The following is a 22,208-nucleotide window of genomic DNA, read 5'->3' as shown; positions in this document are numbered from 1 at the left end:
CCAATTTATCTCCACATTTCTTCAGTCAGCGTTGCCTGCTAAACAAATCCCTCTGTCTCTACCGAGCCATTTGGAATGATCCCACTGTGAAAAAGAATACACGGAGGAGGGAAAAGAAGGAGAAGTGAGATGGGCTTTGGCCCTCACAGACAGGGGGTTTGGCCTTTTCTGATAGTTGAACAACCCCCCCTGCAGTGTTAAAAATAACCAGCTCTTCATCTGACTGACCAGACAGATTGGGGCTTTGAGGGAGTATTATCTCTCTGGAGTTTGTTCAACAACCAGGCAGACAGACAACACACATACTGTATATATATATATACACACACACACACACAAGCAGATAAAGAAGTACAAGCATGACAGCTACAGAAAGAAAACACTGACATGCAGATATTACGTGAAGGCACAGGTTAACAATCTCAGCAACATTTTGTATTCTTCATGAGCTTCTTTGACAACATTTTCTTACCAGAGCATTTGTGTAGCAATACTTTATTTATTTATTTATTTTTAGACAAAGTGTCTATGAAATGAGATAAATCAGTGCTTTACCTTACCCTGCTACTTGACTATACTTCAGTGTCATGATGAAATATTGGTTTTAACTTGTTTGTCGAATAATTTTAAGATGATGCAATTCAAACAGAAAGGATTGCAAAACTGATTACTCCATACATTTCTCAAGGCATGTTGCATTACTGTACAGAACATGGATCACTGTTTGTCTGTTCTCTGATGACATCTACTGGCCAATGAAAGAATTGCAACCATAAGTGGTAAGAAATGTGTATTTACTGCGCAAAGGTTTGAAAAATACAATCCTTTATTCAACATACACAATATTACATGGCTGTTTGTGAAATCCTTTACTGACCATAGTGATAGTGATGGTACATGTAGGCCTACAGAGACGTAAAAAAATAATTTGAATGGTTGTGTTGTACAAAAGGATATAAAATGTGTCTCATTGTTGAATAGTAGAAAATAATACCCCTTTTGAAATATATTTACAATAAATCCAACAGTGATACAAAACAACAGCTTCAGTGCTGTTAGAATATGTACAACTAAATACCTCAATGTGACTATGTGCAGATAATAAATGCTCATTTTATATAAGTTAAATATGCTTACAGAACATGTAATGTGCTTTGGTATGAGCATGATGATATTTTCTGTATTTTATAGTAAAGGCAGCTGAGGCCTTCATACTCTTTGTAGTTCTCTGTGGCTTTGGTCATTATGGAAAAACCCATACAAATAATTTTACTGATTATCAGAACTCCTCTTGATGAGAGGATCTGTAATTGTGCTATGCAAGATTTTCTGTCATGATGATGGGCTGAACATAACAAAAAGAAAAATACCTTGATAAAAATCTTTGGCTGTAATGGTGTTCTTTTTGGGGCGTCTTGGTTTGAGGCACCAGAAATCTGGAAGTTGAAAATTAGGGTTCGCAAAAAAAAAAAAAAACAAAATAAAAAAATCCATAGCCTTGGGTGTGAGACAGTCTAGACACTACTGCTCAAAGTCATATGGTTTTAATGTAATGCAGTGACTGTGTGAGTCATTAGCTCAAAATATGCTAATGACATGCACCTTGTGCTACTCAGAATGAGGTGCAGAATCCCTTGTAGTATTTTCAATCTTATGTCCCCATTTCATCCTGGTGCTCTGGTCTAGACGTCCTGCTTGAGTTTCTCGCTGCTGAAGTCACTTTCTTGGTCCAGTTTGGAGAGCGTCTTCCTCACCCTCAGCGCTGTGAGGCGGGCTGGTGGGCTCTGGTACCAACACTCCTTCATGATCTTCACAATGGCCGAGAGGATCTGGACACACACAGACAAATGTAAAAACGACCTGGCCATCAATACTGTTTCTGTTTAAGCACTATATGGCACTGGTTTATGTTTCATAAAGTAATGGCTTTGTGTTTACCCATAAGAGATTCTGTATGAGTGTATCATAAAGTGTGTGTGTGTGTGTGTGTGTGTGCATGTTTGCTTGCATGTCAGTTTATCAGGCATTACAGTGTCAATTTGAGAATATGTGGCTGCTAAAGGTTAGAAGAAGTGATAACCTAAACTGAGATTTTCACAGCCCTGGAAAATATAATTGCACATGTCTGTGTGTCTGTGTATGAGTGAGTGTGTGTTTGTGTGCCATCAAGTAGCCTACTGGGTGGGAATGGAGCCTGTTGTGCAGACTGGGCCTCTGCTGGTCCACACACACCACCTTCTTCATCTCCTCAAAACTGGGATCTGAGGGCACCAGGTCAAAGAAGGGAGGACGATACTCTTCCACGATCCCTGAAACAATCCAAAAGGAAAAAAAAAAGAATCACTGTGCTGTTTCTTCTCCAGTTGAGCAGAAAAACAACTACCAAACTATCTCAACAATCTTGGCTGTGGGATTCAGTGGGGTGGTTAAGTGAGAACTATGCAGACTGAAATGTTAAACATGGTAAGAAAACTCATTATCAACCTCATGAGTAGATAACTGTCAAACCTCTTTGGGTTTTATCTCCTCATGCATTTTCAGAACATAAACTTCTCTTAATACAGGGCCTGAAATAGCACACTTGGAAATTGAGATAGGCTGTAGTGGGAGTTTTGTAACATTTGTTTGATTAAACAAGAGAACAGGCAAAGATACCAGTTCCCTGGCGACTACAGGGATGGAGATCTGCAAAGCCCGCTGAGCGTGGCCATGTGTGTGTAGTTTCCTTTGTGAGAACACACGCACACACCCTAAGCTATGAATGTCTATCTATCTGTACTAAGTGCATTTGTGCACGTTTGTGTACATGTGGATGTGTGCTTGCATCTACAAATTGTGTGCACGGGCATCTGGACTATGTACAAGTGAGTGCTGACACCAGATAAGACTGTTTATAATTACTGCAGTGCTAATCATGAGAGGGGATAGTAGAGACAGACACAGACTAGGAAAACACTGGAGTGCTGAGAGACATGGGACTAAATGCCTCTTATGTATACACTACAAGAGCCAGACAGACATGACAGAGGAAACACATTTTTAACATGATGTGTGGATGGGTCATATATCAACTTATAATATACATACATTCTAATAGATAGATACATTCTTTGGGTACCATTTTCCTCCTGAAGTTTAAATAGGTAAAAAGTAAAATCTCCGAACATCTCTGCAAATGACTGCAAAGACACAACATACTAATAGCCTGTTGTATTTTTACCATTGACATTGGTCCTGCGGGTAATTTCCCAGAAGACCAGGCCCAGGGCCCAGATATCTGTTTGCTTGTAAGACTCAAAGACGTCCATACGAATAGTCTCATCGAGCACCTCAGGGGCCATGTAGCGTTTGGTCCCCACACGAGGGTTGTTGCCCACATCGAGGTAGTCATGGGACTGAGAGTGTATCACAGCCAAACCTAAAGGATAGAGTAAACACAAAGCACAGATGCAACCTTTTAATTTACAGTGCATTACCAACTTTAATGTAAATCAGCATAAAATGGTTGTTATGTCTCAGCACATTAATTGTAACTATCAGTTGGAAACAGATGCAATTGGAAGTCTAGTGGATTCATTGTGGATTTTCTGTCCTTGCTTCAACACAGCCCTCACCTAGATCAGCAATGCAGCACTGTCCATTCCGCTTTACCAGAATGTTTCGGCTTTTCAGGTCTCGGTGGGCGATAGCTGGCTTCTCCTGGGAGCTGACAATCTCAGTGTGGAGGTGGACCAGGCCACAGGCCACAGACAGGCACATCTTCAGGCAGCTCTCTGGCTCCAAGCTGCTGTACTGAAGGAAGTCGTAGAGTGAACCCAACTCATGAAAGTGAGTGACGAGCCACAGCTGGGTGCTGGAATTCTTCGATGTCATGTCAGAGGCTATGAAACCTAAAAGCCAGAATAGAAGATGGCCATTTCAATGCCTGCCTTTCTGCTGATGTTTTTTGAAATGACACTGCACCCTTCTATACACAGGAAAGGCATCACAAGAATCTTCTGGCATACCCAGTATGTTGTCGTGTCGTAGCTGTACAGTATTATAAATCTCTGTCTCTCTGAACCAGGACTGCTCGTCCCTAGAGGAGAAGATCTTGACAGCCACGCTTTCCCCCATCCAAGTTCCCCTCCACACCTCACCATACCTGCCTTTACCTGGAAACAGAGTGACACAATTACACAACTGCAAAATGATAAACAAAACAGGGAAAAGAAGCACTACAGTGGTGAGGAAGTAGACTGACCGACACACTCAACAAGTGAGATTTGTCTGGCCATGGTCCTTTGGACCAGATAGGGCAGGCCCGTCCCACTCCCTGATGTACAAAACTCATCAAAGATATCCTGTAAAAAGAGACACAGATATACTCCATATGTGAGAACTCAAAAACTTATCTTCTGACAATAGTCTGTCTTATGTCAAACATCATACATCTCTTACACCATATGTGGGATCATCTCCATTTGGGACTTTGAGCATTGTGACATCATGGTCTTCAGCATTTTTCAGTCTGCAGCGTCCACGTTGGAAGCGCAGGAACAGTGCCAAGCCACATGCAGCGGCAGTCACGATAAACAGCAGCAAGGAAACGGTGATCCACAACTCCGGACGAGGGAATTCTGGCGGCATTGTTGTCGAATCTCCATCTGGATACACATAAGAATTTAGACACATAACCACACACATATTTTTTAGTTTGAGAAATGAGTTGAAAACATTACAGTACATTGAGGAGAAGAGATCTTAGTTTGCAATTATTTTTGATTAAATGTAAACATGCTGGTAGTGTTACATCCAGTGCATCACCAGTCCAATAGAGAAAAGCCACACAGTATTATTTTTCTGTAACTGACCACAAGGGGGAACTAGTCACTATCTAGAGGGAAGCTTTGAATCACATCAGTACAAAGTAATGCAGGATGTGTTCTGAACCATGGGATGAGCTTGAAAGGACTAAATTATCACGAAGATCAATATCAAACTGGATCTTCAAGTTTCATGCATGTGTTGTTGAAATATTATAAAACAATTGCTGTGGGTACTGACTAATGTTCGGTGGTGGTGTGGTGAGGGCGTTGCAGTGGTTCTCTCTGCAGCAGTGGATAAAGAGGTGCGGGATTTTGGTGAGGCACTGCTCCTTAAAGACATATTCAGAGAAACAGCCTCTCTCCTCTTTGTCTTGCCACCAGGAGTAAAAACAGATGTCTCCTCTGCAAGTTCCGTTCATGCATGTGCCTTTTATATTTTCGCACGTACACAGCAGCTTCCCATCGTCTTCGTCGCCTGAAGCACAAGAGAATACATAAAGACAGTGTTGACAGACAGTTGAGCGCACACAAGCACAAAACAAGCTGTATGCATGTCTATACACAAATAAATACTCAGTCTTATTAGTCAAAAATAAATGGCAAAACCTACCAAATATGATTAATCTGGGCAATGTAAGTAAAAAAGAATTCAAACTCACTCTAAATAATTTTAGAAGGTTAGTAGAGTTTATCACTTAGTAGTTAAGTGATAAACTATACTTGTAAAGAGACCATGGCTAGGGAAAACCACAGCGGCAATAGAAGGAGATATGTTAACTACATTTCCTGGCAGCCACAAGACAACACTTAGATGAACAAGACTGCGGTTAACATGGAGAGGTATTTTTGGTTTGAAATTATAAAGTACATACTGTGTCTGAATACAAGTAACAGAAAAATGAAACATCAATATGATCTTCATAGTGATCAGGTGGACTTTTCATATTTACTATTTAAGTGCAAACTATGCTACCACTTTGTGAGCCTCAGCATTATGGCACTAAATATATATTTTTTGTTTCACTGAGTTAAAATTGAGGTGCATTAATCGCGATGAGATTAAGGACCAAGCATAACACGTTTATGTTTTTTTTTTGTCGTGTTAATCGTGTGCCGTCAAGGATTCTTTATTTTACAATGGTGCTCTTACCAAAGAATCTGGATTCTATCGATAAATAAAAGATCAGAAACCTTCATAATGACACCTCAGACATGCTAACGTTAGCTTCTAGTTCAGAGTGGTGTGGTGTCAAGCAAAAGAAAACTGTTCTGAAATGCAAAATAATAATAATAATTTTAATCATGTGATAAAACATACAATTAACTATTGAAATTCAGTGATTAATGGCGATTAAGAAACCATTAATTGTTTGACAGCCCTATATAAAAGTATATATACATACACGTTAAAATGTCTACACATAGTGAGTTTGTAAGAAAAGGTATTGTCATGTTTAAATAACTGTCTGAAACAAAACGAAAACGAAAAAAAACCTGCTTAAAGAACATTTAACCCGCAAATAAGTGAAAAACTATAATCCCTCCATTACAAATATCAAAACAGAATACAGATTACAGTATGCAATTTTTGACCAGTAGGAGGCAGAAAGACAAATGTAAGTCCAGTATTCCTGAGCCTTTATTGTGGTTTGGTCCACCAGCTCCTGAACTGAAATATGACTCTCTTCACCAGCCACTCATTTGGCTTTTCATGCCAGATGTAGAAATTAGCTTGAATGAGTTTGTTTGCAGGAAACAGCTACGTATTATTTTATACTGGAGTATTATCACGCAGTCTATGTGCAGGCTGGAGAACCAAACAAACAAAGAACTAAAAGATGCATTGTCAGTGGGTTTCTGCAGTACTTGCAAGTTATCTGAATGAAGCTTTAATAATCTGTACAACAATATATCTATACCGAACCAGTAACTCACCTGCATGGATGGCAGAGATCCACAGAATTGCTCCAGCCAGCACCACTGTGAGCAGAGCAGAGCCTCCCATCTCTGTCAAACAGGAACAAAATAATTAACAGTTAGTATAATCAAATGATGATAATACAGTTAGTGTTGTCTCTTTATTAGGAACTGTCATAATCAGAAACCAGAGATTTAATTTGTGACACTATGGAAAAATAAGGCCATTTCCCTGACATTTTAACTGCTATGTGATTGAAATTTACAGACTGTAACTTAATAGTGGTGTCTATGAAGAGTCAAGCAGTGGTCAAAGCCCGGACTCTTTGGCAGAGGAAGCTATGAGGTCAAAAACAACAGTCAGAGGGCCCAGCCTGTCTGCCTGTGCTGTAATTGCATTGGGTGGGAAAAGGGGGCTTAGGGGAAGGAGGCTGTAACAGCACTCCAGAGTGTTTGTGTATGTGCACTGAGACTGCGTGTGGTGCTATGCTGCCCAGGCTCCAGGCCTGTCGACTCCTCAACTACCCTGCTTGCAGAGTAAATATTGATGGCTGCGCTTCCTGCCATTGAGTGGCCCCACCCGGCTGGCTGGCGAGACTCAGGTCTGCTCATTGTTTAGGGCTGTACTTCTTTCTGAGGGTCACGCAAGCAGGAGGGTCGTCATAAACGACTCAGCCTTTCTCACTGCTGAAACACACTCTAGTCTGTAGCTTGACACCCAGGTGAGCGTGGAAATGTTACATTTAATTTAAAAAAATACTTAAAAGTTACTAAATGTAATTTATTTTAGTTTTTTTGGGGTAAAGAACAAGATGAGTACAATCGTTTTCAAAGCACAAAACTGTAAAAATATCCACTGTACAGATCCTATGTTGTTTATTTTATTGCTACATATGCTCCACTAGATATGAAATGGGACTAAATGGAAGCACGTGCTATAAAACAAGCTTTGCCTCTTGTTTTTTTTCTGTTCCGTGCACAATGAACACTCACTTCTTGTAATCTTGTCTTTGTTTGTCACCAAAGAATTACATAAACTAGAAACCTTTAACTTTCTGCACAGAATAACATAAACACCCCCATCAACCCTGAGGCCGTTTAACATCCTTTATTTTTAAGTTATGTTACATTTGATCAATTCCTGTGATCAAAATTGTTGTTGCCCACCTGCCACCTCCAGTTCCAAGGCCAATGCCTTTGTCAATAGCAAAAGCAGCAATATTTCCCTCACCTAACAAGCATGTGTTGTGAAATGCTGCTGTTGGAGAGGCAGTGAGAGTTAGGACCAGTTCAGCTGGCTAATGTGGTTAGGCACCATTTGCTTTTATCAGATTCTGCATTGACCAGTGCCTGCTGGAAACTTCTTTAATCATCAGAGTGCAATGAGAAAATGACCTGCTCAAACAACACCTGAGGTCTGTCTTGTAAAATATGATGTGGATGGGGGCTGATATTAAATCTCACACGTGTGCACCTGGATGGACAGGGCTTGGCTGTGGACAAGTGTGGACAAGGATGTGACATGGTTTCCTTTCTTTGTGTCACTGTCCATACCAACTATACCAGATAAAATGTTGGGCTACAAAATTTTTACAGGTCTAGTTTTGCCTCAAAAGGCAAAATGTCTAATATCAAGTTTTGGATGCACTTGTAATAGCCACATTCCACAAGGTAATTCCAGAAGGTGGACTTTAGTTTGTAAGAAAATCAACTGGATCCTTAAAGCTTGATGCAGGTAAAACATCTCAAAATGAGCTTGGGTAAGTTCAAGGCAATACAGCTGTTCATCATTATCTCATCGTTCAGTTTCCTGCAACTGCATCTCTGTAGTAAAACTGATGAACTGAACTTTACACCTCTAGTACACACAGGAAAAAAGTCCCACCAGTTAGACAGTCTATTCAAAATAATGTAGACTACTGAATCAGATTCAACTTGGAAAATTATGGCTTGGGTACAATCCTATTTTAGGACTTTTTATCAGTTTCACTCTGTTCTCTAAAGTGGTCATATTTTCTGGGTATACATTGCTGTAAGTGAAAAGCAGTGCATGTTTTACCATCAAGCTTTTTTGTCTGACCTCGAATCTCTCACAGCAACATCTGATAGTGGAACTTGGACATGTCAGCAAAAAATACGGATATCCTCTTTTAGTTTTGATGCATCTGACTGGATATATTTAAGTACAAAATACAGGAAACCATCACATTATCTAAGTTGTTTCATAAAGTCATGTCAAAGGTTACTGAAGTGAAACCAGAGGAGTGAAGCTGTTTAATATGTATATTTGTATATTTACTGATTTTATACTATTGGTGTCCTTTTCAAGTTTTTCATATTTTCTGTAAAATGCAAAATGCAAGAATACATATACAATATGTGGCTGTCTTGAAAGTGAGAACATGTTCTGAATTCCCATGTGTATCGAAGTATCATATCAAATGTGAAATCTCTGCTAAACTATGTAGGTTAGTTCCATTTATTGTGACAAATCTGAATGACGCATTTGACGAAGATTATCTTTAGACTTGCCTCCGATGAGGGTAAGCTGTGGGACTCCAGCTCAACCATAGAGAACCCACTGCACTCGTTTCTAGCTCACTAAAACCGCAAGCCATATTTTCACGGCAAAGAGCACTTCCTGTACCGTGTAAAACATGTCAGTGCGGTTCATTTATGGGTCTAGTGAAAGAAAAGCATAAACATAACTCCACCCTCAGAATGAACTTATTCTCAGTGGAAAAGAACAACTGTTTCTCATTTCTTTAGCTATCATTTTATCATCCACAGGGTCCTGACATCGGAGGGAGCAGTAATCATGTCCTCCATCGTGGCAGCCTGACTTTAGACTCCAGCACACTTCCTCTCTAAGCGCTCTCCTGTTTGTCTCTATTCTGTCCAATGCTAAACGTGTACAACCCCAGGGGAAAAGAACCATTGTCATCTCTTCCTCTCATCTACAGAGCGTTGACTCAGAAAGGCAGATCTCTCATTCCATCTGGATGACTGTGTGGTTACAGTGGTGGATGGTGGGGCCATGGCCCAGCATAGCAGCCCTCGATCAGCCCCTCCACTGAGCCTCATTGCACCAAAAAGCTCTATAACTTCCTCTCTGGAAAGTAACTTTAAGAACGTTACTGTAAAAGCTTCATGTGGTTTAAATGGCAAGACTTAACTGACATAACTTTTAAAGCCTGTGGTCTTTGTGTTTTAAGTCTATTATTAAGTGAGTGTTTGACGTTCTGCTAGTTACAGCGACAGACTGATTTTATCTTCATTCTGCAGACAAAACTTGGCTCAGTTGCTGTCTGCATGCTCTCATATACATACACATAGGCTGCTATAATGAATGCACGTCAGGGGAAGAAAAGGACAAAGGTACCTCAGATATATTGTGCACCCAATAAGAAGAAAAAAAAAAAGACAAACTCATGGAGGTTTGGTGATGAGTATGAGTCATCAACAACAGCATCTACCTAGAAAAAGCTAATGTGACTTCCATCATGACCTCTAGTCAAAATGGGCAAATTTCTCACACGTGTGTGTGAGATGGGTGAAGAAGAGCTGCAAGTTAAATGTGCAAGGAGGAAATACAGCTAGGACTTACTAACTTCACCTTCCACCCCAACATGTTTTTCAAATGAGGATCTTGCAATAGAGTACAGGCCAGTTGAGTGGGAAACATTCAGACCTTTTACAGCAGAAGTGACAATATAACAATGTAAAAATACTCAATTACAAGTTTAAGTCCTGCATTGTTTAGATAAAAGTAGAGCAGTATAATCAGCAAATACTCAAGACTCAAAAGTAAACTTTCTCATTATTTTGCAGAATGAGATCTGTCACTATTTATTACATAATTTGGTTGTTATTACAAAGGCATAAACATTTTAGCATAAATTTAATATTAAGGCTGGTTGAGGAGGAGCTATTTTTAACTACTTGACATACTTTTGAGTTGTTTAATCAATGACATATGATAAGATCTTCATATGTTTTATAAACAAAATCTTAATCTGTAATGTACTTTGCAAATATGACTGATACTGGGTTTTGCTATAAAATATGATAACAATATATGAGCAGATGCATAAGACAAAAAATGTTGGGCTTTTTTCTTTGTTTTGTTTTTTAAGAAGTATGGCCAAGATATTTACTGAGAGGGGGATTTCACAGTTAATTGAATAACCTTGTGCTCTCTGGTCGACAAATAACTGTGTGTCATGGAAACACTGCTTCTGGAGCAAAAAAAAAGTAAGCTACTTGAAAATTTGCATCTTAAAATGTAACACAAAATGGAAATATTCCAGTATAGTAGCCTACTAGTACCTCAGCAAGTTCAATATGTAATTTGATATGGCTGCCTGTCTCTAAGTGTGAGTGTGATCATTGTAGGGCAAAAGCTAAACCAATCGTGACTTTCAGATAGGTAGCCAATAAAATGTTAAACTCTGCTGTTCATCTGTCTTCAGGTCAGGTAGGTCACTTCTTGACACCTGTTGGTTCAATCTGGAAACACGTGGAGTGATGCATGAGGCTGGCAAAAGTAACGAGTTCTCTGTCAGCTGCACCTGAGACTATCAAGCCACCCCAGTGCAGCATACAATACACATATAGGCTATATATGAAGACAGATGTTTCACACTCACCTGTATGCTGCTTGCCTCTTAACTTGACAGATGTAAACGCCTCTTCACGTCTCCCATATCAAAGTTTGAAGTGTCCCTCCGTGGCCAACGTATTTCAAACAAAAGCAGTTAGTTTAAAATACAACTGGCTCCATTTCAAGAGTGGACTAAACACTAGTAGATTTCGTGTAAACGGCCCAGCTGCAGATGTTTTATCCAGAGGGACCTCACATCCTTTTCTGCTTCGGTGACGACCCAACCCGCCGTTTCTGGGAAAACGTCGTCTTTACTTTTCTCTCTCCCCCCCCCACACCTTTGCTCCAAACATGTAAAAGTTGAAACTGCCTTTAGCAACAAGTGAGTTCTCAAGAAAAACGTGAAAGAAGTGAGGAATGGAAAGGAGCTGGCGGCTGGGTCCCGGCAGGACGACAAGCAGCGAGCCGCAGCCGATTATCTCATCTCGGCCCAAATCGCGCTGATAAACCGACAACGCGAACCATCGTTGGCTTGGAACAAGTCACGGCTTCGGGCAAGTCCTGTCCCATTAAGTTTAAAAAAAAAAAAAAAAAAAGTTTCTTGATGTTGTCTGAGTTCCTGATCTACAGTCAAGATTGCAGATTAAAAAAAAATAAAAAATAAAAAAATAAATAAGTATACAGATTTGTCCCACCCCTTATTGTCCTGCACAGACTCTGCTCTGCCTGGAATGTGTTCTCATAGCGGTTTTCCTGTTTCTTGCTAAACCTCTCATTTTCCTTTCCCCCTGTGGACTGGTGTCTACACTCCACTGTCAGGAATGTGCTTCAAAGACCCCTCTGTGATACAATAACATATCTATGGTAAAAACAAGAAGTACTAGCATTTTTTTTTTTTTTTTAAATCAGTCATTAAACCTTAATCCTATTTTTATACACTCTGCGGTTAATTGAGGGTTTTATCAAGCATTTTAGCAACAGAGATTAACTTAAATATCCTCTTCAGACATTATCTCAAGAAATATGAAAATTCTCTGCTTGGACATAAAATTCATGTTCAGTTACCTAAAATTCTTAAAGGGGCTATTTGTAAGTTTTCTTTGCTGCCAGTGGTGGTGGGTGGTGGTGATAATTGTTTGACAAGAGCTTCAGCCAGGATGCCTTTATGAGACAAGAGCAGCGCTGCCTCTGCTGGGCAGATTGGAGGCTACACTGAGTCGCTGTCAGAAAGTGATGAGACAGGCCAGAGAAGACGCCATAGGGACAAGATTTAACACTGGCGAGAGAGAGAGAGAGAGAGAGAGCGAGCTCTTGGAGAGTAAAGGAGTGAAGTTTAATGCTGCACTAGCCACTTTTCTTCTAGTATGGTCCTTAAACAGCTGTTAATGCTAATGATGGCTATGTAGCAATAGCAAAACTTGCAAACAGCTCTTCTAATAGTATGTGCCACTCTCCAGTATCTATGACTATGCAAATCGTTTCTGTTTAATAGGTTGAACCTGCAATTATTGATATTTTTTTGCACACCTGGATGCCGTGGAACCCAATTCTGAACACAACATCGACATATCGGACACATACATATTGTTACATATTTACATACTCAGCAGTCATGGAACATTATCATTCATTTGGAGTCATGTTTTTTTTTCCCACCTGGTGAATGTAAATCAAATAGTCAATCTTTTAGCTCTGTTTTTGGTCTCTACCAACTCCTGAAGGAAATATCTGACTTTTTAGCTTCACTATGTTCAAAAGTCTGTCAGATGAGTAGGTAGCGTACAGCAAACAGCTGCAGTCTGTGGCCTAAGACAGTGCTATGTGAGAGTTGAGAGTGAACCAAAATAGAGTTGCGAACCACACAGCTAAACAGTCATGTGAAACTCACTACAAAGTTCCACATGGCTAAACTGAGCGGTGTCAGGCAATTATTCTCTGCACTTTTATCACCACAAGCTTTTGCTTTAACATTGTCACATTGCTTTTACGTTGTTATTTGATGCATTGGTATTATGAAAGTATTGATTATAGCCAGTTTAACTGCCAGACACAACATGTATCTTACTTTACTGAAAAGTCCATTCTCAGTGTATTTGCAGTGTTAAGTTTCAAATTTCCACATCTTGTATAAGATGCATATTGGACCATGATTGGCTTCCAAGCAAGTTGTGATTTCATTATGTCATGCTCATACGCACACATAATTGATTCAAATTTAAGACAAACACAGAAAACTTTCCACCTGGATCAGATTTATGTGAAACAGCCCAGTCAAACTTATTCTGCACAGAGAAGGCTAAACAAGTGAAGTAACAATAAGCAAAACACATTTTTGGTTGGAGGGGGACTTTTAAGATTAATTTTCTCTTAAGATATAACTTGCTAATAACCTGCTAATCTGTATTTTCAATCTGTTTGGTTAGTAGTGTAAAGCTTACATGTCCTCTCAAATTGAGGATAACACAGTGGTAGTAACTTTCTGTTACCGCAATTGTGGCAGGCAAAGTGTATCTAATGGGCAACTACAGAGTTATCTCTTAGATGCCAGAGAGACTCCGCTGTGTGAAAACACTTCATTCAGCAGAGCCTGAGAGAGATGTCTTCATGTCTGTAATATAAATTCCCCTCCTTGTTCTCAGGCTCTGTAATCTCTTCGTTTTTGGCTTGTGGCTGCAGACACAGCTGGAAGCGCTCAAATCAGCTGTCATGTAGAAAACAGAGCAAATTGTTGTTCATTTTTCAATCACCATTACTTCTCTTTCCTCTATCTCTATCTTTGTGATTCAGAGTGTCCTATACCCTTAAGACTTTTCTACAAAGCCTTTGTTTGCTATAATCTACTAAAGTAGAGGAAATGTGATATTGCTTGGACAGACATGTTTTCAAAAGCAAATTCCTGATAAATAGAAGACCAGTTTTATTTCTCATCAACTTTAATACTATTGAATAATCAACATTTTAGCTGTGGACAACAACACACAGCACATAAAGTGAAATGTAGTGTTTTCCTTAGTCCGATTTGCGCTTCACAGTCTGATTAGCTCATTCAGATTGTATAGGTCAAAATCTGTATTATCTGATCCCGTTCCAACTGTATGATATGTGTTTACAGTCTCAGTCTGGTTAAAGTATAATGTGTTCCTTCACTGAACTATAGAGAGTGTAAGAGCTGACCTCAAGTAACCATCTGTGAAGAGGAAGTGAGCCACAAAACTGAAAAAATATTACAATGTCACAATGTTTCAATGTTTGAAATGAACCGATGAACAAAATTAGAAGGGCATACAGAGAGAGCAGACCAAGGTCAGGGTCAAACAAAATGCACCAGACTTCAGAGAAAGAAATTCATATTCATTGTAAATGATCCAGGACTGCCCCAAAATGTAATGGGTTCTTTCCTGGCCCATGCCCCATCCCTCCACCAAGTTGGGTGCAAATCGCTTTAGTACTCATTGTGTTATCTTGCTGACAACTTAAAAGACATGGGTGAAAACAGCCTCCTTGGCGGAGGTAAATAGCTTCTCTGCTTTGTGAATGGGTGCTAGCTCTTTGCTGACTCTTGGAACAACATGGAATGAAATCAATTTCATGGAAATAATTCTATGAAATAATTCGATGAAATATTCTTGAATACATCAAAGACTTTCTGTCACCACCAGTAAAAGCTAATGGTTATGAAGCTGCACACTGGATTAAAAGATTACAGAAGAGGGTTCAACGGCAACAGCTATCCTGTGCCACTCCAGAGAACACATGAAAAGCTTCCTTAAGAAGCTTTAAGTAACTTTATTGTGAAAGAGAAAGAATAAGTTATGTGCCAGACAAGAGACTTATCAGTCAAATGCCAGCCATACTAAACACACTAATATGCAGTACTGTGGGACTTTCAGGTGCTATGAGTGTACTGCATAGGAAGAAAACCAAACTCACTTGCAAAGGTCAGTGATTTTATTCCATGCTTGCAGACAAACATATTTTCATCTCTCTCAAACTTCATAAAGATATAGAAGACCTGAGCTTTCTGAATATCTTGCATTCACTTAAACCCCCCCCCCAGAAAAGATCCTCTCATGTTTCATAAGAACAGCATCTAAATTGCATTATTTATTTTTTTTAAATAACACATTTAAATATATTTTGTAGTCATTATAGTAGGTATTGAGTTACCAAGTTGATCCATAAACAGAATATTCTAATGTACGAATGTAAGCTGGATTTCAAAATAGATGTCTTGCTTTGATAGATGTTAATGTGTAATGCCCATAGTATAATTACCAAAAGATTTCCTGAGTAACATTATGTATAAATACTTTTTTTTTCTGTGCATAGGTAACTCAATAGATGTGAGGTCTGCTATTGGTTTCTAAAAAGATTATGCAAACAGCAGATCTGGTGTCTGTCATCATCATTTGTCATCATGTCAAAAAGATATCTGGTAGATGCTACGTCTTGCATATAATGAAGAGTGGATAGGCTTTAAAAGGACAAAAAAAAGTGTTTGAAAATGATGACGGATTTCATTTGTAAAATATTGTAAAAATGACTTGTTTTTTTTACATAACAATTATAATTCTTGAGTCTCAGTAAATAGAAAGGTCAAAAGCAACTTTAACTTTGCCCTGGTGGTGGTGTTTAAAGGACTGCAGGAAATGTACACACATGTATACTGAGAATTTGTCTACTGACTGAACAGTTTTGATCAAATAAAAGACAGTGTGTCACATGGCTAAAATTTACTTCCTGTTTCTATTTGAAGTATCACAACCCCACTGAATAAAATTATCCCACAGATGCTGCATGTGGCATAACAGGAAGGTTGTATCAACTTTATAGATGTAAAAAAAAACATGCCTTTGGTGAAAGTCAAATGTGTTCAAACTACTATTGGTAATGGACCAGCTTATATTCTCCAGTCAAAATCGTATGTGCATAGGTAATATTGTTAAACATTTATGAACTAAAAAGAGATCTTGACAGTGAACTAAAGAAAGCACTATACCCACATTAGTGACTTTTGTATTAATTTAGATTGTGATCAGCAAAGCAAATCAAAATGTTTTTTTTCCCTGTGATGAGTTAAGCATTAACTGATGGTGGCATTAGATGGATTTTTACATCTACACAATGCCTCCACTTATACCTCCATTAATGAGCTGATTTAGCAGTTGATCAGTTTGATTGAGTGCCATTAGTTAAACCTTTCAATAGCTGGGTCGCTACGCAACTTCAGTACTTGACCCTGTAAAAAGTATAGATATTGGTAGAGTATCTCCTTGAGCAGTTGGTGTAGAGGGTCCGGTAACAACACACACAGTCCTTGATTAACTAACATAAATTAATTTGCCTTTGCTCACGTACAGTATATGTACAGTATTTGCTATTGCTTTGGTTATCTTGCATAAATAACATGATGGCATCCTTCACAATAGTCATAAAGTCCTTACAAATGTACAATGTTTTCAAAATAAAATGATGACATTGCAAGTTTCTGCAATAAGAGTAACATCACATCTCCATGAGACATCATCCACCAATCCACCAGTTAGGAGCTGAAATAAGCTCAGAAAAGCCTCAGAAAAATCGAAGACAAATATCTCAAACATTATTTTCAGCATATCTCACAAATTCAAGTGGCTCCAGTTTTCTCCTGTTTATCCCAAGCCAAAGTTCAAATCCATCAATGTCAATAACTCACTTCCAAACTTGTTTTGCAGTTTCTTTTCGTTCTGTAAAACTGGCCTGCAGTCAATGTAATCACATGCTTATCTCTTATGCATGACACAGTCAAATTCTCTGTGAAAGAGACTATTACCTGATTTCTATTTTGATGAACGTCTTGACCCTTTAGATATTTTCTCTTGCTCTTTTTCCTTCTCCTGTTTCTTCTTCTCTCTCTTTTTCTCCTCCTTGGCTTCCTTGTACTTCCAGATGGGAGGCTCCAGGTAGCCCTTCTGCCTTTTCTTCTTTTTCTCTTTCTTTGGAGTGGGTTCCCCAGATTTTGTCACTTCAATCTTAGGAATACAACCTGAGGGGAAGATGCTGTTCCTGTGTGCCATGCTGCGGGGAACGAAGCTTCTTATGCCACCTGATACCATGCTTTCCCTGCGTGCTGAGTCCTGGCAGCAGGAGGTCAGAGACACGGAGGTAGCTGAGACAGTACTGGGAGAAGCTGAGGTGACAGATCCACTACTGTGGGAGACTGTGCTCTCCTCCAACTCCTTGCTGCTGTGCTTTTCAAGCAGTTCAGGAACAGCAAACCGTCGCTTGCCAATCTCTGGGGGGCTGGTGGGACAAAGTGGACGGCAGCCAGTCGCTATCAATGGGCTGTGGATGCTCGTAGTCATCCGCACCATGTGGTCCAGGACCCCATTATCTTGGGGGTCATGAGGGAAGCTGAAAGAAAGGCTATCTTTTAAGCGCTGCCTCAGCTTCTGACTGGCTGTTTTGGTGGCGGTGGCCTTTGCCACCAGTTGGTCCAGCTCAGGCCACTCAGGAATGTAGCTTTCATAGAACTGTTCAGCAATAGGATGAGCTTGCAGGCGGCGTAGTCTATTCAGAGTCTCAAACCTTCCTGTCCTAAGGACCCAATCCTTTAGGCCTTTCCCTTGGACCATGTCCATTGCATTCATATCAGCACCTGTATACGAAAAGGGGAGAAAATAGAAAAGAGAAGGGAAAACAAGGACACAAGTTAACATTTATATGATGAACGACCTGAGGAAAGAAATTGCTGCCTTAACTCAGTAAAATTACCCCACCATGTGGCTGCTTTTGGAGCACAGATCATTAAGCAGATGTGTAGCATGACACCACCAGAAACAAACCAGGCCATTTCAAAACATGGTGAGATAGATATAAACTGCAGTTAGATGAAAACAATATACTACATCAGGTCAGAGTCCTGCAGAGTTGCTCAATTGCTATCTGGTTGTTATAATTTAGTTTAACCCATTACTGAGGGAATTCAGGTCTCCGTCCAGTAGCACTAGACATATATTTATGTTGCCCGCATGGCTAAAGTTTGCCCATGAATACAACTAGATCATGGATTAATCTTGTCAATGTGTCTTTGGCATAATTCAACTTTGAATAGAACATGGGTGGAATTTTTTTTAGCACTAAATGTGTCCCTGTGCAGTTTATACAGGACTAATCCCTGCAGCCCAGAAAATAACCAGATTAGTTCACAGATCAGATGTCCCGGTGTACCTTGTAAATCACATGTATATAACGTTAGCAGTGTTTTTGTATCTTTTCCTAGATGTGCTCATGAATTGGACACAATAAATGTGGATTAAGTTTTCTCCTAAAACATTTGATATGGTCCGTGGGTGACGGTTTGCACGACTGTAAGAATCCAGGACTGCCTCTGAATAAACCTGTTGTCCAAGATGTTCCTCCTATCTGAATTTATTGTCAAAGTTTATAGGAGGTCTTATGTATCATAAACTTACCATGCATTAGCAGGCCAGACACACATTCCTCTCTGCCCTGCAGGCCTGCCTTGATGAGGGCGGTGAAGCCACGGGGATCCCTGACCTCAGTGTCCACATCAGAGTAGTAGTTAAGGATATAGTTCAGAATGGTGATAAAACCTGGATTGAAAATAAATTGAGACATTATGTTACTAGGATAGGATTTAATTAAGATGTTGAGTTTATGTGCTATACATTATGTATTCAAACATACCTGCCTGGGCAGCAATCATGAGGGCAGTATTGCCATCATTGTCTTGGTGGTTGATGTCTATTAATGGACATACATGCAGCGTGGTGACAATGTCTATGAAACCCTTAGTCACAGCCAACATCAGTCCGTTCTGATGGCGAATGAGATAGAAATAAATTCACTTTCCTTATACAGAGATTTTCCTTTTGCATAAATATACATTTCCTATGTTGTTATAGTCACTTTCACACTTTATCAGACTTTTGAATGATAAAAAGGAAAATGAATCCCTTCTCACCCTGCCATTGATGTCCAGCTCCATGGCCTCTTCTTTAGTGACTCCTCTCTCCAGGATCCTGCGCAGGGATTTTGGGTCATTCCTGGCACAGGCCTCGTACAGTGTTTTAGCTGGCTCTTCATGACTGTCATCCTTTTCATATTCAGGCAACACGGAGTCCTCAGAAAGCAAACTCCCTGAATCAGAATCATCCAGGAGGATCTCCGAGTCCTCATATGGGCCTTCGCCCAGGTGGGGGTCATCATTTGCAGTGGCCATTGGACCAGCCCCCCCTGTGCCTGGGATCACACCTGGGTTTCAGGTCTGCTGTGAAACATCTTGAATATAGAAATATTCAGTGTTATCATGGACGTAAAATTGGGCACATTTTCATTTTCTTGATTTTTTTCTCCCAAATCTGAGCTCACACTGAGCAGCCAAATGGGGGTGTGGAGAAGGGCATGACTTCTCACAAAAGGGAATAAACAATGTTTGAACACATTACTGTTACACCATTAAGCACTGTGTGTCTTTCAGCAGACATAAGAAGACAGAAACCCTGCATTACTGGCACAATCATGAAGCCTGGAGAAGTAATTTTTAGTTAAGATAACTGTAATGGCATTTTTTGGGTGCAAATTGCAACAGTGTTGTGAGAATAGCCTTAACAAACGTTGACGTTGAATGTTGCTGATTAACATAGACAATGATCCATTTTCAATAATATGTCTTCGTCCTAATGTGAAAGGTGTTATGGACTGTGGGTACAAAAGACATATCATTACGACTGCATTTTGTTCAGTGCCATCTAGTATAAGAACGTGCATGATTTCTTCTCTTCAAAACATCTTACTCTAGTTCATATGTGACTGCAAGTCTAACAACAAAACACTGGCAGCTTTTAAAGTTGGCGTATTAAATAGATCTGGTGACCTGAAAAGGCCTCCTCCATAAGGCATGATGCTCAAAGAGGATGAGGAGCTTCACCTCACCTCAGCCCTCCTGTCAGAGCAGCTGATCCGTAAGTCTGTGATTTACAAGACAGTTAAGCTGTCTGTATAACATGCTTTTTTCCAGTGTTTGTTCACTGGCTCAGCCTATTATGGACTAGAAGAGGAGAATGAGTAGTTATTATGAGTAGTTATTAGTTATTATGACAAACAAATAATGTATATTAAAGCTAACCAAATAACAATTAGCTAACAAATGTATAAAAAAGGTGCAAGACATATACGGATAAATAACAGGTACCGTAGTGATCAGTGAACACTATATGTCTGCAAAAGCTCAGTCTGTGAATGTAATGTAAATGAAAGCATAATAGGAATGTACTGGGTTGAGAAAGGCCATATGGTGCCAGAAGCAATGGGAGGTCAGACTAGTGACAGCATCTGTCATGGTGTCTTAACCGTGTGGTTTACAATTTGTGTTTTTCTGTGTTTAAATTAACAAGCTGTACATAAAAACACTTCATTTGTGTGGAGTATTTTTTTTTTAACCAGCAAAGGTTTAGGATGGAACAGACTTGGTTATTGCTAATGTTTTGAAGGAGCTGCAGATGAAAGTGAGAAAGAACCTGAATGCTTTAATATGTGCATCAGTGATCAATTAAGAGTGCAAAACACCATCAGGCCTTTCCAGTGAGGGATCGAGGGGTTCGTTTTTCAATCTGCCTTGGCCCTGAGTACATCATTAAGCCATATACACACCAGGCACAAATTCACACAGATAAAAGTTTCCACAGAATTATTTGCACCTGGTGACAATTATGTTTTAATGCTAAGTTATTAGTAAGTGAGTTATAACATCGTTCAAATAAGCTCTCTTGTTAAATGCCAGATAGAACTGCTCAGCTCCTTTAATCTCACCAGCATGTTTGTGTTCCTGCATTGTGTCATGCAGAAGAATGAAGATTACAATCACACAAACCTTTTCTCTCTCTTCCTCCTTCTGCACAAACATAGAAAGCTCCTGCTTTGTGGCCTACACTTCCTGCTCAGCAACAGCCTCCAACACAGTCAACCCTCTTCCTCTGAATCCTAAATATGAGCGGTTTATGTTGCCTCCTGAAACTGTTGCATGAATTAAAAAATGCAACCATTTGTGCTGAAGCAAAAAATATCTTAGAACAAATAGTAATAGTCGGAGTCTCACCCTAAAACAATCCAGAGACTGTTGGTCCTCTTCTCCGTTTGAACTTGCTCTCAGTGGTTAGACCATCCCCATGTATTGGATTTCCACTCTTCCTGTTGGCTCTTGGTAGAAACTGGTTTAGTTTAAGTTTCCCAAACTGACTCCAGCTCTGGCCTTCCCCCTCCCTCCATCTCTCCCACTGGCCAGTTAGGTTGTCTCATCAGCCAGCAAGGTCCCAACATAGACTCTGCTGTCCTAAGTCAGGCAACATGCTCTCTCCCTCTCATCCTGATTACAGAAGATTTAAGGATTAAGAGAAAGAAACAGACAGCAGCCAACCTTGCTCCCCTTACAGCCTGTTGAGTTGGTCGTTTCTCTCTTTCTCCTCTCTCTCACTTGTCTCTCACTTGTCTCCACTCTCTCTCTCTCTCTCTCTCTCTGCTCTCTCAGAATCCGTCCGTCCACAGCTCTCTGCTGCCCGTCTGTTGTGTCAGAGCAAACCTCACTAACTGTCCAAATAAGTGCTGTGACTGAATCGTAGAAGCTATGGCTCCAAAATCTGCTGTGCTGCTAAGGACCCCCTGCCTGAGTAATTTCAGTGTGTCTGTGTAATGGGAGACAACATCTTGGGTCTGTTTTCCCATGGAAATCCATTTGCTGGGACAACAATCAAACCCTGCTGCTACTCTAAGCCAGGGGGCCTCGGTGGTAATTATTCCCATGACAGGGATGACACACAGACATGCTCAAACACGAGACAGAATTCATTCGCAAACAAACACAACTCATTGTACACCCACAA

General features: G+C 39.9%; 2 protein-coding genes across 2 annotated transcripts; both read right to left on the bottom strand.

The window, feature by feature from the left end:
* Positions 1-777: 777 nt before the first annotated feature.
* Positions 778-12,157, bottom strand: acvrl1 (activin A receptor like type 1). Its single transcript, XM_071476203.1, has 10 exons — positions 11,375-12,157; positions 6,744-6,815; positions 5,047-5,283; positions 4,441-4,646; positions 4,244-4,343; positions 4,008-4,154; positions 3,615-3,890; positions 3,221-3,418; positions 2,179-2,309; positions 778-1,829 (listed from the first exon to the last, which is right to left on the bottom strand). Exons 2-10 carry the CDS (start codon positions 6,811-6,813, stop codon positions 1,683-1,685), a joined length of 1,512 nt encoding a protein of 503 aa, XP_071332304.1. The 5' UTR covers positions 6,814-6,815; positions 11,375-12,157; the 3' UTR covers positions 778-1,682.
* Positions 12,158-15,258: 3,101 nt separating this feature from the next.
* ankrd33aa (ankyrin repeat domain 33Aa) lies at positions 15,259-21,620 on the bottom strand. Its single transcript, XM_071476202.1, has 5 exons — positions 21,428-21,620; positions 19,295-19,611; positions 19,018-19,147; positions 18,783-18,923; positions 15,259-17,965 (listed from the first exon to the last, which is right to left on the bottom strand). The coding sequence occupies exons 2-5, from the start codon at positions 19,550-19,552 to the stop codon at positions 17,148-17,150; spliced, it is 1,347 nt and encodes a 448-aa protein (XP_071332303.1). The 5' UTR covers positions 19,553-19,611; positions 21,428-21,620; the 3' UTR covers positions 15,259-17,147.
* Between the last annotated feature and the right edge of the window lie 588 nt (positions 21,621-22,208).

This window comes from Trachinotus anak, unplaced genomic scaffold (genome assembly GCF_046630095.1).
Source record: "Trachinotus anak isolate AG129_WGS33_773 ecotype Australia unplaced genomic scaffold, CSIRO_AGI_Tana_v1 ptg000004l, whole genome shotgun sequence".
Lineage (NCBI taxonomy): Eukaryota > Metazoa > Chordata > Actinopteri > Carangiformes > Carangidae > Trachinotus > Trachinotus anak.
The sequence above is the reverse complement of the archived record's forward strand: the minus strand, read 5'-3'. Positions and strand labels throughout refer to the sequence as shown.

What these genes read in the sequence shown, in the direction of transcription:
- acvrl1 (XM_071476203.1), bottom strand. Translation starts at nt 6,813, where the DNA reads ATGGGAGGCTCTGCTCTGCTCACAGTGGTGCTGGCTGGAGCAATTCTG. An exon ending in CACACCACCACCGAACATTA is followed by an intron (nt 4,647 to 5,046) that starts GTCAGTACCCAC and finishes ATGTGTATCCAG; the next exon opens with ATGGAGATTCGACAACAATG. An exon ending in GAGATGATCCCACATATGGT is followed by an intron (nt 4,344 to 4,440) that starts GTAAGAGATGTA and finishes CTCTTTTTACAG; the next exon opens with GATATCTTTGATGAGTTTTG.
- ankrd33aa (XM_071476202.1), bottom strand. Translation starts at nt 19,552, where the DNA reads ATGGCCACTGCAAATGATGACCCCCACCTGGGCGAAGGCCCATATGAG. An exon ending in AGCTGGACATCAATGGCAGG is followed by an intron (nt 19,148 to 19,294) that starts GTGAGAAGGGAT and finishes ATTCGCCATCAG; the next exon opens with AACGGACTGATGTTGGCTGT. An exon ending in CATGATTGCTGCCCAGGCAG is followed by an intron (nt 18,924 to 19,017) that starts GTATGTTTGAAT and finishes TTTTCAATCCAG; the next exon opens with GTTTTATCACCATTCTGAAC.